The sequence below is a fragment of the Arachis ipaensis genome, chromosome B2, assembly GCF_059453495.1.
Source record: "Arachis ipaensis isolate K30076 ecotype BB chromosome B2, ASM5945349v1, whole genome shotgun sequence".
NCBI lineage: Eukaryota > Viridiplantae > Streptophyta > Magnoliopsida > Fabales > Fabaceae > Arachis > Arachis ipaensis.
In genome coordinates, this window is record NC_142437.1 from 4,992,955 (window position 1) to 5,013,348 (window position 20,394).

Genomic DNA, 20,394 nt, shown 5'->3' on the forward strand with positions numbered 1-20,394 from the left:
AAACTTTTTAGAATAAAAATAAAATATTTAAAATATTAAAAACTAATTAAAATTTGACCCAAACATTAAAAACTAAAATAATACTTTATCGTAAAATTAATCCTTTCTATTTTGACGTGAAGGATGATAGGGTGAAAAATGAGATATAAAATGAATTCACTTGCTAATTTGTTATATCAAAATGTGAATGCATTTTTTTGCGCTGTGTAATTAATTATACTTTTGTCATTGCGTGAGTATATATGTATCATTTTACTTAGAGAAACATTGCATCAATTATTGGTTTATTCCGTAGAAATTAAACTCAAGTGCATTGAATTTCATGTGTAGTTGATATTTGAGAGTCATTAGATGATTTGACTAATTTGACTAAATTTTTATTTAACGGCTCTCAGATATCAACTTCACATGAAGTCGACTTCACCTGAGTTTTCACCAATATATATCTATTTATATATCTTTTTTAATAGTTTAATTTTTTAAAATATGTAATTTTTTAATATAGTAGTATTAGAAACTTTTCTTGAGATAGTGTATATGAAAGGAAGAAGGTTCTTTTCTTTCTTTCTTTAGATATACTTTTAAGAATGTAATTTTAAAATTATTAGGATAAAAAAATACTACCAATATAGTTTTCATGTTTAGTTTTTACATAAATATTTTACAAGAAAGTATATATTTAAGAAATTAATAAGGATATGATAGATTTGTATTTGTATTTTTCTAATTTCAATTTTAATATTTTTGGTTCTAGAATTAACAAAAAAAATAAAAGTAAAATATAAAAAACAATAAATTTTATTTTATCTTGTATTTTTATTTTTATACAACATTTTAAAAATAAAAAAAGAAACAAAATGAGCAAGTTGAGATTTAGACAAGACAAGTTTAATGTAACCTAAGTGCTAAGGCCTAAGCTGAATCTATAAAGTAGTGTAGCTAGCTTGGATCTAGGAACCAGAAAATCTGTAGAGAGAGAAAAAAGTGTTGAGGGAAAGACGCTTTCTATTTTTTCTGTGAGAGAGAGGTGTATTACAAGATCTTCTAAGGAGAGAAGTGTTTTACATTGCTATAGGTTATATATATAGGAAGCATAATTTGTTTGTATTGTTTTATTTTTTAAATAAACAATCACAAATCGGATGATTCGATTTGTATCTTTAAAAATTTTTTAAAATTAATATTATAAATCTTATATTTTTTCTAATATTGTATAATTTTTATACAGAATATTTATCTTTTTTTATTAATTATAAATCTTATATTTTTTCTGTGATTTATAAGTGTCATTTGATTTTTTTATGAAAGTTTAAATTTTTTTCTTAAAAAAAAAAAACCAGGAAGACTAATATTTAAAGTTGTATAAAGTTAATAAATGCATATAAGATGATATAATATATATGAAATGTGTTTTAAAAATATATAAATTCTTTAAAAATATGATTTAAAGTTGATTTCTTTGTAAATATCTAAAATAAAAACATTATATCGACTCACATATTAATACAAATCCAATGTAGTTATAGTCTACATTGCATTCGATCATTAGACATTAATATTGTGTAAGTCGTGATGTCATCTCAAACAAACATAATATTAACACATATTTCTACAATTATAAAATATTTTTCTACAATTATATTAACTAATCATGATATATCTATATGAAAAATCAGTTATTACTCAGACACTACGTATAAATTCGTATTTGACATTTCATAATTTTTTTTATTATATTACTCTGAATAAATTTAGTTTTATTCAATTGCATATTTGATTATTCTACTATGTCAGGTTTTGATTATTCTAGCAAATAATTATTTAGTTAAATAAAATATATAATTAATATGTATAAATATATAAATATATAATAACTAATTTAATGTCTAATTTTTAGTATATAAATAATAATTTTTTTAAAAAATAATACTAATATTTTTTTTTGGATACTTTTGTCCTAATATCTTATTCTAATATGTACTATTATACAAGAATGTTTACGAATATGAATAACCAAAGTGATTCGATATGATTACATTAGTTTTAGACTTGATGAATAATAGGGTATTATCGAGATATATCCAATCAAATTTAACTTTAAATAAGTATTAGTTTTGAAATCGTCAAACCCAAACCAAGCTGATTATTCGATTAGTTTAATATTAATTAAAAAGAGGTAAATACTAAATTAATACTCAAAAGATTCTGATTCTTAAAAAATTTTAAAATTTGACAAGAATACTTATAAATTCGTCAGAGCACATTTTCAACAAGCACAATACTAACATCAGTAATATATTTGAATCAATGATGTATTATTATTATTATTATTACTACATATTTATAGTATTTAAATTTTTTTTTAATTTTTTGTTTTTTTACTTTTATTTTTAATCGGGTACTGAATGATCCGAATTGATTCGATTTGAATTTCATCTGCTCGGATTAATACAGATCCATTCACTAAAAATTACAAATCCAAACCAATTAAAATTTATTCAGTTAAGTTCTTATTTTTATCAAATTTGAACAAATTCGACTAATAAAAATTCTTACTAATATTCAATCATTTTAGATATACAAAAATTCACTTATTAAATTAATCATTTTTATAAAATATATTAAAATATAAAATATATATTAAAAATAAATTAAACAACATATATTTATTTATATATATTATAATTTATTTACTGACTGACTTCTAGTAAATTTTTTATTAATATATTATGAAAAAAATGAACATGTTTTTGTATGATGAAATGGAAGGACAAGGAGCAAAAGAAAACAGAAAGAGAATTTCAGAAACTCCTCACATAACAAGAGAGAGAAAAAAGTGTGACCCTTTTCTCTTGCAGCTTCAAAGTGAAGGGGCCAAAAAAGTTATGATCCCTTGATATTCTTCGGTTTTGGTGACACACCATAAACAACACAACCATGCTTTCTGTAACCGAAACTTGAAGCAGCTCCAAACAAACAAACAAAGAAAAAAGAAAAAGAAAAACACATATATAAAGCAGAACAATTCACAGTCATCAGTTACAGAAAGAGAAGAAGAAGCAAGAGAGAACACAAAGGAACACATTATCATTCACTCTCATTTAACTATCATCATGGCTGGTTGGTCTCTCTCTCTCTCTCTCTCTCTCTCTCTCTCTCTTGTTTGCTTTGTGTTTGTCTTTTTTTGTCTTTGGTCTTTGTTTTTCTGTTGTTGGTGTTCTTTTTCCTTTTTGTGCTTCTATGGTTGAATGGCACATAAGGAAGAAGGTACTAATCTCAGTGGTTTCTTGTCAAAGGAAACAACTTCAGTGTGAGGTTATGGTTGGAATTTCATGTGTTTTTGTTGTTACCATGTTTGGTTAATGTGAGTGTTGAGCTGAAAAAGAGTAATGTCTGTGTTCTTTTAGCAATTGACTAATGTTGTTGGGACCCTTCATTTTTAATGTTTTCCTTTAATTTTTCAATATGAAGTGAATGACCCTTTTGCCTTGTGAACATGGAGGTTACTAAGGAAGAGCTTAATGCAAAAATGAGAGAAAAAAGTTTCCAACTTTGGTCTGAAAAAAACCATGCAAAGTTTCCAACATGTCTGTGTTTTGTTTTGTGGCAGATGGGGCTGGTGATGATTTGTTTAAAGAGCTATGGAGGTTGTGTGCAGGGCCATTAATGGATGTTCCTTGTGTTCAAGACAGAGTTTTCTATTTCCCTCAGGGTCACATTGAATTGGTAAGATATATACTTCTTTACCTTGTTTCTGATTTTGTTTGTGAATTTCATTTTTTCCATTTTTGTGTCAAATTTAGGCCTTAAGGGGTTTAGTTAGTGTTATATAATTTTGATTTTTTCTTTTGTAGTTGCCAGAACCTACAGAACAAGAATTGAGGCAGATGAAGAACCAGAAATCTCCCAAATACGATCTTCCGTCGAAGATCTTATGCCGTGTTATCGATGTTAAGTGTCTGGTAATGTTTATCTTTTTTTGGTTCCTTATGTTGTGTTATGTGTTCTTGATTGGCTCATTGGAATGATGGTTTTTCATGTACTGATTATAGAATCTTGTTAATTTTGTTTTGTAGGCCGAGATGGAAACCGACGAGGTTTATGCTCGAATCACTTTGCAGCCATCTTCAGATGTGAGAATTTGATACATTTTCCGAACAATTAATTCCCTCATTATTGAAAATTGAAAAATGTTTAACTGATTTTTCCATTTTTTTTTTCTGGTTTTGTTCTATGTACAACAGAATGATCCTCTAGATCCTAATCCAATTTGTTCCGAGAAACCGAAACAGAAATTTTACTCATTTTGTAAGACACTGAGTACCTCAGATACTAGCACACATGGAGGATTTTCGGTTCTTCGGAAGCATGCTAATGAATGCTTGCCTCAATTGGTGTGTTTTCTTTAGCCGAGAATGATCGAACCAGAATATATTTTCGATTACAAGAAAATAATTAAGAGTTTATATGTTGTAGGATATGACAATGGAAAATCCTACTCAGGAGTTGGTAGCAAAGGATATTCATGGGGTTGAATGGAAGTTTAAGCATATATATAGAGGTAACTTTTTCTTGGTTTATAATATTGGAAAATCTTCGTTGTTTTTCTTTGAATTTATGTTTTAACTGCGAAATCTTGCTTACTGTTTTGCACAATTTGTTAAGGACATCCGAAGAGGCACCTGCTTACAACTGGCTGGAGTGCATTCGTTGCGGCCAAGAAATTGGTTGCCGGAGATTCTTTTGTTTTTCTAAGGTACTTGAAATCATGATAATGCATTCTATAATGTTCTGCTTTGACATAATTAGTCCTTATGCCGCGAATTTCCGTGCTTTAATCCTTGATTCTTACAGGGGAGAGAATGGACAACTGAGGGTAGGCGTTAGACGTTTGAATCCGCCGCAGAGTCCTACGCCTTCGTCCGTGGTGTCGACACAAAACATGCGCCTTGGAGTGATTGTTACTGCAAGCCATTCTGTTATGACTAGTACCATGTTTGTGGTTTATTACAAGCCAAGGTTTGTAAGCATCTTTTAAACATTTTGTGTAACTCTTACTTGAAACATTTATGCTTTTAACTTTTGAATTCAATTCAGGACTAGCCAGTTTATTGTTAGTTTAAACAAATATATTGACACGATGAACAATGACTTCAAAATCGGCATGCGATTCAAGATGAGACATGAGGGTGAAGATCCACTTGACAAAAGGTATCATTTTAAATGTGCATCAAGAGTTTAATCTACCTTAGTCTCTAAGTTAATCTTAGATTAATGTACCATTATTTTGTCAGGTTTTGTGGTACTATAGTTGGAGTTGGAGATGAATCTCGAGAATGGCCGAATTCTCAATGGAGGTCATTGAAGGTTCGACTTCATTCGAAATCACTCATTAAGTTCATCTAATTTTCTCATTAGTGTATAATTTTTTGTCTTTGTTACATAGGTTCAATGGGATGAACCAGCAACAATGCAAAGACCAGATAGAGTTTCATGTTGGGAGATTGAACCTCTTGTTACTTCGCCTTTGAATACGATTCAACCGATGGCGAAGGGAAAAAGATCAAGGCATGCTGAGGCTTCATCTTCTGGTAGGAAAAAGAATGTTACTTTGGATCATGTGCACTTTACATCCTAAACTTTATAAATATGCAATTTACACCTTGAAGTTGTTGAACTGCGCAAAAAATGACTTCTCTTAACTTTTCTTCCAAAATGACCCTTTCACGTGATGCATTTTATTAATAAAATAACATCTTACTAGAAGGGTAATTTTGGAAGGAAAGTTAACAAGAAGCCGTTTTTTTACCGGTCGACAACCTTAAGGTGTTAATGAACAAACATTGTTGGATTATTAACTTAATGATGATGTTAATCTCCGAATTCAGCTGCTTCAGGTAGCAAAGAAAGCCAAGTAGCTACAATATGGCAGCCACCACATTTGAATGGCAATGGAAATTCTTCTCAAGATCCCGAAAACAACAAAGCCGTCGTCCCGGTTGGTCCAGCTGGCGAAGGCCCGGCACGCGACCACAACGAAGACAGGAAGAAGGGCATGGATTGCTGGTTGTTTGGGGTGAATTTGACTAGCAGCTATAGTAATGTTGTTACCCCTTTGGAGAAAGAACTTTGGTGTGAAGCTTCAACTATCCTTCATTGTGGTCCCAAAGAATCTATTATTGTTGGTGCATGTGAGACTGAGAAGGTTCAGAGTCTCAATAACCATTCACTGTCCAACAAGCAGGGCCATGTACCATCCATGAGGACTAGGACTAAGGTACCTTTATTTTATTTTTATTTTATTTTTTATTCTTGTTTCAGCCTTAAACCTACATATGAATATATAAAAAGTTTCAAGTATATCAGGAACACTGGTGTTTTAGTACTTTTAGTCATTAATCTCAATCATGTATATATTTTATGATCGAGATCAACGGGTAAAACGACTGAAACACCGTTATTCTTGGTATACTCGAAACTCTTCATATGTGATACATGTAATGTCTTCAAAGATTCCTTCCACATTTTTATGAGAGGTTGGGTCAAATAATGTAAAAAGGGGAAGGAAATTTTTCAGCCTTTGTTTTGAGTATGACAGTGTTTGGTAGCTAGGAATCTTTGAAGGTGACAAATTAGTGAAATACCTAAATAGTCCCTATGAAAGCTTACTTGGTTGACAAAATAACCCGTAAAAGATCGAATATTTATTTGATATGTTCTAAGAAATTAGGTGGTCTGACAATTGGATCCGATTGTCGATTGGGCCTAAATGTCATGAATCATGACATGGAAGCCCAACTGACATCGGATGAACTCGTTAGACGAGGATAATTAATATTAATGTTTGGTTGGTTATTTTATTAGGGAAGAGATATTTCGGGTGTTATTTCAGTAATTTTACTTGTATAAAATTCTCTCCTGAATTTTTTCCTTCATAATTGATTATTTTATTTTTTATGTTTTGAAGGTGAAAATGGAAGGTGTAGCAGTTGGTCGAGCAATTGACTTGACCACATTAAATGGTTATGATGAACTCATAGTTGAGCTTGAGAAAATGTTTGACATTGAAGGAGAAATTATATCTCAGAAGAAATGGGCTGTTACTTTCACTGATGAAGAAAATGACCTTATGCTTCTTGGTGATGATTTATGGCAGTGAGTAACTTCAACTTTCTTGCATAGTTTCTTCTGTTTTTCAAATTTTCTTTTTAAAGATATGTAAATGCTTTATTATGAAAACTTTCTCAAGACTCATCAAGAAGCTTTTCTTTTCTGATTTTCACAAAAAAGATATTTTGTAACTTGATATTTTTTGTATAGTCCAAAAAAGAAAAGCTATTCTATTTGGTTTTTTATTTATTAAAATTTTGATTATTTTATAAAAGGTTGGTTTAATTACTCTGCTAGTCTCTATAGTTTTGCAAAATTTTCAATTAGGTTCCTATAATTTTTTTTCTTTTAATTGAGTCCTTGCACCAAATTTTTTTTAATCGGGTCTCTACACTTTTTTTTTCCTTTTATTTAGGCCCTGTATCAATTCTTTTTTTTTTTAGTTGGATCCCTATAAAATTAAGTCAAATACTACTAAGAGAGACTTAATTGAAAAAAAAATTTGGTGCAGGGACCCAATTAAAAAGAAAAAAAGTATAGGGATTTAATTGAAAATTTCACAAAATTATAGGGACCAACAGAGCAATTAAACCTAAAAGGTTTTACAATTATATGAAATTTTTTTTAGTAATAACAAAAAGTTGGAACAAACCCTTTAATCTATGCTATGAAATTTTGTAGGGACTTCTGCAAAATGGTGAAGAGGATTTTCATTTGTTCAAAGGAGGATTAATTAGTCATTTGTTGAATGACTTGACTCCATGTTGTGATTCATAACATCACTCAACATCTATCAATCTAATATAATATGCTTTGAAACCTTAATTGACCTTTTTCTTTTATTTTTAATTTTTATTTTTAAGCATTAATAGGTTTAGGAAGGGAAGGGAATCTGATGGTAGTGTGCATAGCAACTAGGTGGATTTTAATTTTTAGGTACTTTATAATTGTAAATATCCTAGTTTATTTTAATTTTTTTAAATTTATTTTTATTTTGTGTTTAATATTGTGCAGTAATTTTCTAAATCTATAAAAGTTCTAAGTCAATTTGGGGCAATGTTTAATTTGGAATATTTAAGTATGATTTTGTTAATGAGTATTCTAAAAATACATGACATACACTACAATAATTCCGGCAAATAGCGACGAAAATTTTGCGGCGGTTTTATTTAATAATGTCAAAAGTATATTATTACATTACATGTTAAGAAAATCAAAATTAGTGGACCCAAAAAAAAATCAAAATTAAAACTACAAGACAAAATTTAATTCCTTGAAAAGGGTTTAATTCACCTAATATAATAATAGAAGATCAATAAGATTGATGCACTTTAATGCACACATATGAGCTCTGTTGGTGATGCAGATATTGACAATGACATGATGGAAAGTGACATATAAGTGTCTTTGGAGATACACAAAACAATGATTGCCTTAGTATCATCAAAATCCACTTTTGGATACCTACACAACTGGGAAAAAAAAAAGTTTAATCACAATTTTAATTTTTAATGACTCACAATTTATTTAGATAATGCGGATTTTTTTTTTTGTTAAAATTTACGGTTTTTTTCTTTCTAAAAGGTCATTCTAATCTACCATTACATTTTTTAATATTTTAAAAATATTTTTGTTATTTTAGTGTTTAGATATATGTTTGTCAGCATTTAAATATTTAAAAAATAATTTTTTTTTTTGCAATTTACTCTTTTTTTTTGGGTTGAAAACCAAGTATTATTACTTATCAGAAAAAAGTAGTTTTAAAATTATATATATATATATATATATATATATATATATAGTGTTAAGGGGATTTAACTAAATAATAAAAAAATTATGTATAAAATACAAAATATAGGAGAAAATGATGAATACTATTATGCAACATAAATAATTACTAATTCAATATACCATCAATAATATTATAACTTTCAAATTGAAACCTAAAACAATTTTTTTGTTTGTTTGTGAAATTATAGTTTCAAATTGACTTATCTTAACTTTCATTATTAGCTTTTTTTTTCATCAATGGTCAATTTTGAATAATTTTAAGTACCTTTTAATGAAGACTATTGTTGTTGTTGATTGGGTTTGGTTTGATGTTTTTTATCTTTTTACTTTTAAAAAGAAAAAAGCCAGGTTGTACATAATAGGCTATTTTTTTATATGAAAAAAATATTGGTATTTTTGTTGAAAATAAAATTATTTGGTGTAATTAGAGGTAAGTGAATTTTGTAGGTGAGGAGTCAACATATGGGGGCCTATTGCCCACGTGTTAATATCCTGTTCAACATGCGGGGAGCGTGTTAAATACATGACAACATGCTGACCAACACGCATGGCATGTTGAATAATTTTCACGATACTGTAATATACTTCAAATATCAATATTCAAACAAAACATCATCTCTATTCCTATATTAAAAATAATTTCCGTACATAATACATATATCTTTTGATTTGATATTTTGATGATTCTCAAAGCAAATATATGGTTGCCCAAAATGTGGAGGCAAAAGTTGTTTTCAACATGATTCTTGTTCTTCTTACCTATAACAATCAAGATGATTTAATAAACAGTCCATGAAAACAGTCAATGAAAACAAGAGTAGTTGGTACACCAACTATATTTATATAAATTAAAGTGATTTTATCTATCAAAACTATAATGGCCATTTATACCATTCTTAATCAAATAGTTGATGAAATTATTCACAATTATCTCTTTCAAAATTTGATTAAAGTGAAAAATATAGAATAATTTTTAGATTGGAATTCATCTTATGATGGAAAATGGACTTCAATTACTACAAAATGATCATGAATATTTCATTATTATGAATTTATTTATTAAAATTACTTGTAATAATTGATGAGATGTGGACACTTAATTTTTATTTCATAATATATATATATATTCAGTATTGTTTTAAGACTATCATGTTAAGGATTATTTTTAGACTTGCATGGAACTTAAAACTTGGAGATTTTCTTGAAATAATTTATTCAAAAAGTTTACATAGTTAAATAAAAATATATAAATAATTATATATTTGTTTTATATATGCACCCTTTTATGTAAGAAATTATTTTTTGGTTATGTGAATTTTATACAAACATTTTTCTGTTAATTTTCTTATATTTGTCTTATTTTAAAATTCGATCCTTTTTTATTTTTGAGTAACAAAAATTGATTTTTTTTTATAAAAATTTCGATATTATGTCATAAAATTACTTATGTCAAAAGTTTAAATTATTAAATAAAAATATTTTAGCAGAGATGTATGTATGTATGTGATTATATATTTTAAATTTTTTGCTTTTTAAATAATGGCTTCCACTAAGATAGGCTTAGATCAGATCGGTTATGGCTTTTATTGACTTTTATTGACTTTCACCTACCTATCTCTTGCCTTCTTCCACTACTGCTAGAGCTAACAGCATGAGAGTTTTGAATGAAATGATGAATGCTATTGCAACTATTTAATAATAGGGTTTTTTAATTTTATTTTTGATCTTTTAAAGCAAGGGTCCTTTGAGGCAAGGATTTTATTTTAAAGGATAAAACAAAGAACTTACTTTTTAATAAATAAAATAAAACATTTCTAAAATTCTCTTATTTCGCTTTTTAAGGTGAAATCCTTATTTTAAAGTATGGTAAAGTATATTTTTTGTCCCAAAGTTTGGCAAAAATTTCAAAAATACTCCTAAGTTTTATTTTGTTTCAATTTTGTTCCAAAAGTTTTCGATTTGTATCAAATATACCCTCGATGGCTAAATTTTCAAAAAATTTAAGACTAATTTAACTATAATGCATGAAAATTATGCTTGATTTGTTTGTATTGAGGGTTGTTTTTATGAAATTGTTGTTGAATTGATCTTAAATTTTTTAAAAAGTTAGTCGTTAGAGGTATATTTGATGCAAATCGAAAACTTTTGGGACAAAATTGAAACAAAATAAAACTTAAGGGTATTTTTAAAATTTTTGTAAAACTTTAGGGACAAAAAGTATACTTTACCCTTTAAAGTATTTAAATTAAATTCCTTCTTTTCCTTTCTTTTAACATCATATATTGAGATATTCCTTTTAAGGCAGACAATGATGCAATTCAAATAAAAAGTTGAGAATTTCACATGGTAAAGAGCCGGATAAATAACACTCTTTTCTTGTACCAACTACCATATTTTGTTGAGTAATCATATTTGTGTATCCAATATATTTTTGGACATAACATTCGTCTGATATGCGTGTTTGTTGTGTTTAATTATATTTTAATAAAAAATAAATTTTTTTTTGGACATGTTTGGACACACTTAAATACCATCACGTATCAACATGTCTAGTCTTATTCTTAAAAATAAATTTAGAAATAGTATATATATTATTATATATTAAAACAAAAAATATTTTAAATACTTTATATAATTAAAATAAGACATTAAAATAATTAAAAAATAATTTATGTTTTAATATCAATAAATATCAAAATATCATTACAATTTATCTGAAAAATGTTTTATATTTTATACATAGGTATATCCCCGTATTTTATAAGATTTTAAAATTCGTGTATCGATGTATCCCATATCGTGTTGTGTCCTATGTCTATGTCAGTATTCATGCATCATAGTATTTTCATTTAAATTTAGATTTTGTCCACCCAAAAAAATAAGTTATTATTTTTATTTTTAAAATTGAAGCTTTCCTATAAAAATACTTTAGAGATAGTTGGCCATATATGAACCTCAATTCTCAGCTTGTAACTTTCACATGTGCTTCTTGGTGAAGGAAAATCATATGGAATTTATGGCAAATTGAAATTACTTGTTTTTTAGGGCACCTATGTTATGTTAATTAATGTTGTTTTGGAAACCAATCACTAGTGCTATTTCATGCCCTATGCATGCTTCTCAATTCTCCATCACAACTTGGCATCAACCACATACACCAAGCCACACTAGGAACCAACCATTAATATTTGAATAATAAACTTCTAACAATTTCATTACACATAAATATTTTCAGATTGGTATTTTTTTTCCCTCTTATCTACTCTCTATAACATGAAATATTGGAAGTTCAAAAACATTATTGTACATCAGATATTGTTAAAATCCAAATGAAATATAAAAAAAATTGGCAAGTAGTTATGTGATCAAATCAAATTTTTTTTTAAAAAAAATTAAGTGTAAGATTCGAACTCGAAAACTCTAGATAAAGATAAAAAAAAACTGTCATTTGAGCTATAGTTTGTTCGAATGCGATCAAATCAATTGATTATGTCAAAATTAGGACATTTATAATAGAAAAAATTATGTGAAAGCTTGTGAAAAACATGTTACTACATTTTGATAATATATTATGTGTATATAAAAAATTAACTATCAATCAATCACCGTATAAAAATATCATATTTAGTGTTTTATAAAACTTTTATTATCCTCCTATAAATAAATTAATTATTAAACTATTACAGATTTGATAGCTAATTATTTAATTAAAAAATCTATTAATTAATTATTAATATATAAATATACACAAATATACTATGAATAACTCAGTTATTAATTTTAAGCATGCAAATTTTACATACATAACAGACATTTTATGCATGTTTCTACGAATTATGTTTGTTTTATGGAATGATAATGTATGAAGGAATTGAATTGCCTACAATATACGCATATTTTGAGAAAATTACATGTAGCAATGCAAGATGGAGAACAAATAATAAGAGCACATATGATTATTGATTATGAATGGTCATTTTGTAACTTTTCTGCAGAGAAAGCAACATTTTTTTTTCGTGGAGTAGCTTCACCTTTGTGGCACTTTCTTTCCTTCATTATCTCATAAAAGTGACACCAAAGTTTGTTGTGTATTCATAAATGTCCTAAACCCTACATATATAAGTTTATTTATAATTTATAATAAATTATATTATTAAGAATTTAACTAATTATAACCATTTTTTAGGATGAGTATTTTATTTCATAACGTAAATTAAGAACATTTAAAAAATAATAAGATCATCTATTAAACTACTATTCAACCAACTGAATATTAGTATTTTACTACTTTAATTTTAGATATTTTAAAGAAAAGGATTAAAACGTTATAGGTTAAAATAGGATTTATTCCAAACGTTGGAGACCAAAAGAGCACTTTATTTTTAAAAGAAAAAATAGATATCTATATATTTATCAATCATATTAGGTGTACACTAAAATCAGTTAGTAATATAAAATATATATTAAAAATAAGTTAAACAACACATATATTTATACACAGATACATAATAGCTAATTTTAATATTTTTGTATATTTATTTATTTGCACTGTAAAAGCGGGAGGTATCTTATAATATATTAGAAATATTTTCACTAGATTCACATAAAGATAATTGAAATCTCCAATATTAATGTATGCTTTTATATATAAAAATACGATAAAAATAACTAAATATTAACTATATCCTTAAATATTAAATTATTTTACAAACAAATTGAGGAATAACCAAAAGCTTCTCTTGTTGATACACAAATAAGAAATTCCCTTTTTTTATTTATTTATTTACATAGAGGATTTGGAATTATATATACCCTGAAATTGATTTGGTTATTCTCAAAATAGGACCACAAGATTAAAGAGTCTTATTATATAACAAACACAAAGAAGGGAGAAAGCAAAGATGAGTGGTTGTAAAACAGAGTCAGAAACAGAGCAAGAACAGAGTAACACATCAATTCTTCTACCAATATTCAAGTTCAATCCTCAAACAACAATGGTGGATTATTCTTATTCTTATTCTTCTTCTCCTGAGAGGTCAGGGATTGTAACTCCACCACTTTGCACCTTAGCTTCAGTACCATTTGGTTGGGAAGAGGAACCTGGCAAGCCAAGAATAACTTCTTCTCCTTCTTCTAATACTAATGCCATTGTTACTTTGACCAACTCAAAGTCAAAGTCAAAGTCGTTGCAACTTCCTCCAAGGTTGCAACAACTAGTTCATGATGAAGGTGATGATGATGCAACCAAAGTTCACTCACCAAGCAGTGTATTGGAGGGTCCTTATTGTATCTCAAGAAGCAACACTTGCCACCTTCCTCCATCTTCTAAAGTGAGTATTCGAGTCGAACAAAGAGAAATGATATTTGTACTTTTTTTTCTTGTAAACTTTTTAATATATTTTTTTTATAGTATAAAAGTGTTATTTATTTATTTATTTATTTTTTATCGATCACTTTTAATATAAAAGAGATGTTACAAAAATAGTACATGTAAGGTTTTTTATCTATAATATACTTTAGTAACTAAGATTGTTTGTATTAGGCTCTAGACAAAGGAATGAGAATGAAGGAGAGAGGGTGGTTTGGTTCATTAAGGGGAAGGAAGGGCTTCAATGTCAAAAGGGAAGTGAGTAGGGGCAGTTATGTCTTTTCTTCTAATTCTACATCTTCTGCTGATGAAGATTATCATGACAATAAGGTGAGAAGTGTGACAAAGATGCAACGTTCTAGAAGCATTTCCCACCTCTTCCATGCCAAGCCATGGGTAAGTTTTGATGTTTAAACTCAGGTGCAGTCGATTTTACGTGAAGTTGGTAGTTGAAAATCCTTAGATGAAAATTTAGTCAAATTAGTCAAATAATCTAACGGTTCTCAGTTATCAACTTCACGTGAAGTCGACTGTACTTGAGTTTTCACCAAGTTTTGACTTCTAAACATTAAAAACTTGTGTTATAGTGATAATTTCCTTTCTAGGGTTAAGTGGTTATTGGTTAATGAATATTAGTACTTATTACTTCTTTTTATAGGAGTGCATGTAAATTCAAAGCGGTTGATTTATTTTCATCTAAGAATATCTCATAGGAAATTCTTTTGAATTTTTTATTTTAATTTTTTTTTAATTTTTATTTTTTAAGGATATGGTGAATGAAATATGTGAAATTGGTGTTGTAGTTGTTATTTGGTTATAAACACTATGGAATAGGTTGAAAACTATCTTGCACTTATGAAAATTATGAAGATTATATTTTCAATTAATGTGGCTTTAGACTAGAAACTATTTGTGAGTATATATAATACATGTTTTAGAAACTTTTATAACCATTCAAAATAAAAATTAGTAATTTTAAATACATATTAAATATATTTTAGGAGCATCTATCTAACATAGCCTTAGATCTTTTACAAAGTTATAACATTGAATAAGGATATGGTCCCTTAATAATGTTATTGCACTGCTTTTGATTTTTATAGACAATGATATGTGAGAGCTTCAAGCAAGTGGTTCCATGGAAGAGTCAAAAGCTCAAGGAAGTTGGCTATGGTGCCCTTAATCTCTAGGACTTTTTACCATAGTCAGGTCAAAATCAATCATAACTTATCCATGATCCACCTGTTTTTTCAATTATTTAATTTTAATATTATTATTCTTTTGGTTTCATCTTTGTACTGAATCCTGGGAGTGTTGTTTTATGTATTACAATACTTATATAATTTTATAGTTTAAATATTCAATGTTTATAATATAGTATAGTTGATATTACTTTTATATACTCATTTATTTAATGTTGAAAAAATAATATTTACTTGGTCATAGCTTAAAACACATGATACAAGCATAATTTGTACATATTTAAAAGATGCATATTTTGAAGCACTTTACACACTATTTCAGCAATTAAATTTGGTCAAGTTCCACAGTAATTTAAAGCTTTTTCACCCATTAATAGTTTAATAAGTTGTATTGCAACAATTAGCTGTGTAAATTTAGCTACTAATTCATTTGTGAATGATCGACCTTTAAATAGTGTTCAAATTCATGATCGATTAGTCCTTAGTCTGAAGAACCGGTAGATATCAAACGACAAGTTCTATTTGTTCTTGATTCTTTATTTATGTCATATTCTTAACATATGTTATCTGCACAATTTTGGTAAACAATTTCTTCACAAAAGGGATTACAATTCAGAAAATGTGCACTATGTTAAGAACACAAATATACAAAATTCCCATACACATTCTCTCTTAACCATTTCCCATCAAACATGCTCATTTTCTTCAAGTTCTAAGCATGCAAAAATGGATCTTCAATTTCTTAGATCTAAACCCTACGACGCGGCCGCGGCCGCTACAAACGCGGTAACATCCATCCAACACTCCATCCTAAGATCAAGCCAGCACCAACAAGACTCAATCCTAAAGCAAATGCCACAGCATATGTTGTTGTGATATCACCTTTTGGTTTATGCCTTGTCTTCCAAGGTTTCGCGCCACATTCAAAGGACGCCGGAGCCTGGAAGAGACCAGAGATTTGCTGATCCTTGCTATTCTTGAGCTGAATGTGAAGATTTTCTAGAAGCAGCAACTGAAACCATTGCTTATAGGCGAAGAGTTGTGAAGCCTGTTTGAAAAACAGTGTAATAATGTGCTCTTTCTCGGCATAAGCCTGTTTCGCAGCCTCTTCCGCCATCCTCGCCCTTGTTTGAGAGCGACACAGTGCTTCTATCAGTTGTGTTTTGCTATGGTTTCCCTCCAAAACTTGATCCATATCATCCTCATGGATTGAGCTATAAATGCTGCAAAAGATGCAAGTCCAAACAAAGTCCAACATGTTCAAACAACCTAAATTTAATTAGAGTAATACTCCAAATTAGTCCAAAGAAATTTTTAGTCCAACATTTTAATACTCAATAAATTTTAATCGCAAAATTACTTTCTAACCTTTTATTTTGTTAGAAAAATCAATCTTCACATCAAATTTTCGTAAAAAATTTACATATTACTTCCTATCATTATTTAATAAATGAATTCCGCTAGGGAGACAATGAAATATTTGTACAATGTGATAATATCCAGAATAACTATCCGAGTACTAGAGATAATAAACATCTCATATCATAAAAAGCTAATTTAATTCTTGACCTTTCAGATCTAGAACTCAGATACCATGTTATGATACCACTCATCCCAAAAAGTGCGCTATGGAAAAAGATAACACCAATGATTATATCCCTAATACTTCCTAAACCTCCATTGTACGCATTGTACAAAGAGAAAATCTAGGGGGCCAGCACTTAACCATCAAAAGAAAAGTGAGTGATCTCCCACCATTGGATGTAATCTCACACCATTAAAAACATTATTGATGACCAATTGATGGTTACAAAACACAAAAGTTGCTGCCTCCTAGCACTCCTCTTATACAAATATTCCATTGACTCCTCATACTTTCCCATAATAAAAACATAACAGTATAACGACCCTTATACTTTTAAAATTTTCATACTAGTCCTTCCATATAGGTGAATAATCTAATGTGGAGACAGATTTGTTTAATGAAATAAAAATTTGGAAATTAAAGTGTCTGACTAAATTTTTTAGGAACTAATTAGGGTATTACTCATGTAATTATATACTAACACATAAGACCTTAAAGGGAAAAAGTAATGAACACTTGAACACTTGAACATGTAGCAACAAGAAAAATACCTTGAAGACTTGTTAGAAGCAAGATATACATGCCTTGTATCGCAAGAAAGTTCCAGTAAACTTCCCTTCGATCGAGCCGTCGAATCGGCAGAGCCACAAGGCTGCCTACTAAGATACTTCTGCGGCGGAGGAAGGTCGCAATTCTCAATGTGGTTCACCGATTTCTGCGAAACAAAGGAAGCTAACTCGTCTCTATCCGAAGTTCGCCACCAAGGCCATGACTTACCAACTTCAATCCAAGAAAAATCTGATTCTAAGGACATCGAGCAGTCAACAAAATCATTCTTATCACTAAACTGAGTAGCATCATTTCTTTTGAACGCTTTAGTTTCATCACTAGCTTTCAAAATCTCAATGTCATCCTGTAATGAAATTAACTCTTCATATGTTAAACCTTTTCGAGATCCGGAACTCGGCTGCGGGTGCAACCACCATCTTGAGTCAGGTGTTAGATTGGAAAGTGAAGATTTGTTGTTAAAAGAGGTGGCACTAACAGCAGCATGATTAGATTCATCTGCTGCATTGGCAGTTCCGGCATCGACCGGTTTCGAAGCTGTGCAGCAAGGTTGACAACATGCTAACTTGGGAGCTCTCTTTGCATCTTCTTGGACAAAGCAACGGTTAGCCGTTCTTTGCCAAGCCGCTCTCACTTCCGCCGCCGCCGCCGCCATCATTTACCTATTCTTTCTTCATAATTCCTATGGCAAAAACATATTGTTAGTTGTTAAAAGTGTAACCTGCTAATTTGTTTGCAAAAAAAATGAATCACTTTAATCGGTGATTTCAATTAATATATAATATACATTTTTTATAATTGAGATCAACAACTAAAAATATTGGAAAAATTGGTTGATAAAATATGCTATAATGCTGCAGAATTTGAATCGGGAAATGAGAAAAGAGTGAAAGTGCAGAGTGAACTAGAGAGAGATTCAAAAATGGAATTGTGATTATGGTTAATCTCATTTACTTGCAAATGACTAGTTCTGTATTTGTAAATACTAGAAAAAATAAACCACACTAATTTAGCAGCACTTTTCTAACTAACTTAATACTATGAGTTGGCAGCCTCTAACAAACTTCAGATTCTAACAAACTTACGTAACAAATTCTACTAATTTGAAGATATAACTAATTAGCTATATGAGCTGCATAGCCTTATCATCCAACATTGGTTCAATTGGATAAAAATGAAAAATGAATCTGGACATGATAAAGTCTATATGAAATATATAACTTCATTTTTGACTTAGTCTTCACAACCTAAAACATAAGATAAGAAAAGATAAAATGGTTTTGCTACTATATGCAATTGGATTTATCATTCTTTTTTCTTTAAGATTTTTCTTCGTTTTTCGACCACGCACCGTCGGATGAATACCTTCAGTATAGTGTTTTTGGGAAATTCCCACCTTTTATTATGTTATCCTGCTTTTGGACATCTTTGTATTTCATTTTTTAATAATTAATGAAATATAACCTATTATCTTTGAAAAAAAAAAACATGCAATGTAAAGATTTTATTATTATTTTTGAAAAATTGATCTCAATTTTCACAACAAAAAAATGTTATATAATGAGATTTTGGATTTTCTCCACACATTTTTCAGATCATAGATAAATTCAAAGAAGCAAAAGGAGTAGGAAGACAATAAAGAAACCACAAATATCTCTTCAAGGGTGGTATTGTAATTGTACTTCATGTCTCCATCTAAAGATGTGAAATGATTAAAAACCATCTTCCTCAAAAATCCAAACAGAGGAAAACAGAGTGAACAGAAAGCCAAAAAACAAAAACAAAAGGGAAAATTCCAGCAACAAAAGCATAAAAAAGAATCAAATAATCTCATGCATCAGATCAAACACAAGTTCAAGTACTTGAAATTGAGATTATAATAAGAATACTTTGCAATTTGCATACAAAAAGAAGCTGGAAGTTAAAAAACAGAGGAAAACAGAGGAAGGGGTGGCAGAATTTACCTTAGAGTGACTCAGAGATTGTTGAGATGAGAAACAAGGAATCTGAGAGATGATGAAAAGGAAGAGGATGAGGATTGTTGTGTCAGAGGAACATGGCTTTATGTTTATTATGTTATTGTTAATGTTGTTTGTTTCTGTTGTTTTGTTTATCATTGAATTTCAATTCAATGATGATGGGTCGGTTTTCAAAAGAAGCCTTTTCTTTCTTGCAGGGTCACTACTTCCTTTGGTTTTACTCTGTTGATTAAGCATATTTTTTTTGCACGCCCATCCCCTTAAACAAATGTCAAAAATTCAAATTTGACATATAATTATTAATTTAAATTTTTTTTAAATAAAATTTATATTCTAAACAAATTAATCTTTAATTTTTAAATAAAAAATCACAAAAATCACAATTATTTAATTAATTATATTAAATATATATAAAAAATTAATTATTAAATTAATTATTTATATAAAATATATTAAAATATAAAATACATATTAAAAATAAATTAAATAATATATTTATACATAATATATAATATCTGAATTAATGACTAAATTTTTATAAAAATAATATTTTTATTATTTAATTATATTTTTATTTTAGTTGACTATTTAATGATATTGAATTATTTTATTAATATAATATTGTATAATTAAATGCATGCACAAAATTTTTGTATGCAGTGAATATATTAAAATTAAATTTAATAAACTAATGGATTAGTGAATAAATTTGTTTTCATATTTTTCGGCTTAGGTTTTAGAATAATATAAGCTGTGTGAAAAATAATTTTAATTTAAAAAAATAAATAAATT

General features: G+C 28.5%; 3 protein-coding genes across 3 annotated transcripts; 2 read left to right on the plus strand and 1 right to left on the minus strand.

The window, feature by feature from the left end:
- The first annotated feature begins 2,809 nt into the window (after nucleotides 1–2,809).
- On the plus strand, nucleotides 2,810–8,174 carry LOC107623734 (auxin response factor 18-like). The gene is made up of 14 exons (XM_016326096.3): nucleotides 2,810–3,120; nucleotides 3,611–3,726; nucleotides 3,855–3,962; nucleotides 4,077–4,133; nucleotides 4,245–4,394; nucleotides 4,477–4,561; nucleotides 4,666–4,756; nucleotides 4,855–5,019; nucleotides 5,098–5,211; nucleotides 5,295–5,367; nucleotides 5,447–5,591; nucleotides 5,889–6,277; nucleotides 6,968–7,155; nucleotides 7,792–8,174. The coding sequence occupies exons 1-14, from the start codon at nucleotides 3,114–3,116 to the stop codon at nucleotides 7,841–7,843; spliced, it is 1,740 nt and encodes a 579-aa protein (XP_016181582.1). The 5' UTR covers nucleotides 2,810–3,113; the 3' UTR covers nucleotides 7,844–8,174.
- Nucleotides 8,175–13,755: 5,581 nt separating this feature from the next.
- LOC107628132 (uncharacterized protein At4g00950) lies at nucleotides 13,756–15,667 on the plus strand. The gene is made up of 3 exons (XM_088505350.1): nucleotides 13,756–14,231; nucleotides 14,444–14,665; nucleotides 15,373–15,667. Exons 1-3 carry the CDS (start codon nucleotides 13,803–13,805, stop codon nucleotides 15,457–15,459), a joined length of 738 nt encoding a protein of 245 aa, XP_088361476.1. The 5' UTR covers nucleotides 13,756–13,802; the 3' UTR covers nucleotides 15,460–15,667.
- A 379-nt stretch (nucleotides 15,668–16,046) lies between these two features.
- LOC107623742 (uncharacterized) lies at nucleotides 16,047–19,795 on the minus strand. The gene is made up of 3 exons (XM_088506309.1): nucleotides 19,588–19,795; nucleotides 17,608–18,305; nucleotides 16,047–16,694 (listed from the first exon to the last, which is right to left on the minus strand). The coding sequence occupies exons 2-3, from the start codon at nucleotides 18,279–18,281 to the stop codon at nucleotides 16,247–16,249; spliced, it is 1,122 nt and encodes a 373-aa protein (XP_088362435.1). The 5' UTR covers nucleotides 18,282–18,305; nucleotides 19,588–19,795; the 3' UTR covers nucleotides 16,047–16,246.
- Nucleotides 19,796–20,394: the final 599 nt, after the last annotated feature.

Bases quoted from the DNA above. Each gene is read 5' to 3' on its own strand.
- LOC107623734 (XM_016326096.3), top strand. The intron at 4,134-4,244 runs GTGAGAATTTGA...TATGTACAACAG, and splicing joins CTTTGCAGCCATCTTCAGAT to AATGATCCTCTAGATCCTAA. The intron at 6,278-6,967 runs GTACCTTTATTT...TATGTTTTGAAG, and splicing joins CCATGAGGACTAGGACTAAG to GTGAAAATGGAAGGTGTAGC.
- LOC107628132 (XM_088505350.1), top strand. From the start codon at position 13,803: ATGAGTGGTTGTAAAACAGAGTCAGAAACAGAGCAAGAACAGAGTAAC. The intron at 14,232-14,443 runs GTGAGTATTCGA...TGTTTGTATTAG, and splicing joins ACCTTCCTCCATCTTCTAAA to GCTCTAGACAAAGGAATGAG. The intron at 14,666-15,372 runs GTAAGTTTTGAT...TGATTTTTATAG, and splicing joins TCTTCCATGCCAAGCCATGG to ACAATGATATGTGAGAGCTT.
- LOC107623742 (XM_088506309.1), bottom strand. From the start codon at position 18,281: ATGATGGCGGCGGCGGCGGCGGAAGTGAGAGCGGCTTGGCAAAGAACG. The intron at 16,695-17,607 runs GTATTTTTCTTG...CATCTTTTGCAG, and splicing joins GCTTCTAACAAGTCTTCAAG to CATTTATAGCTCAATCCATG.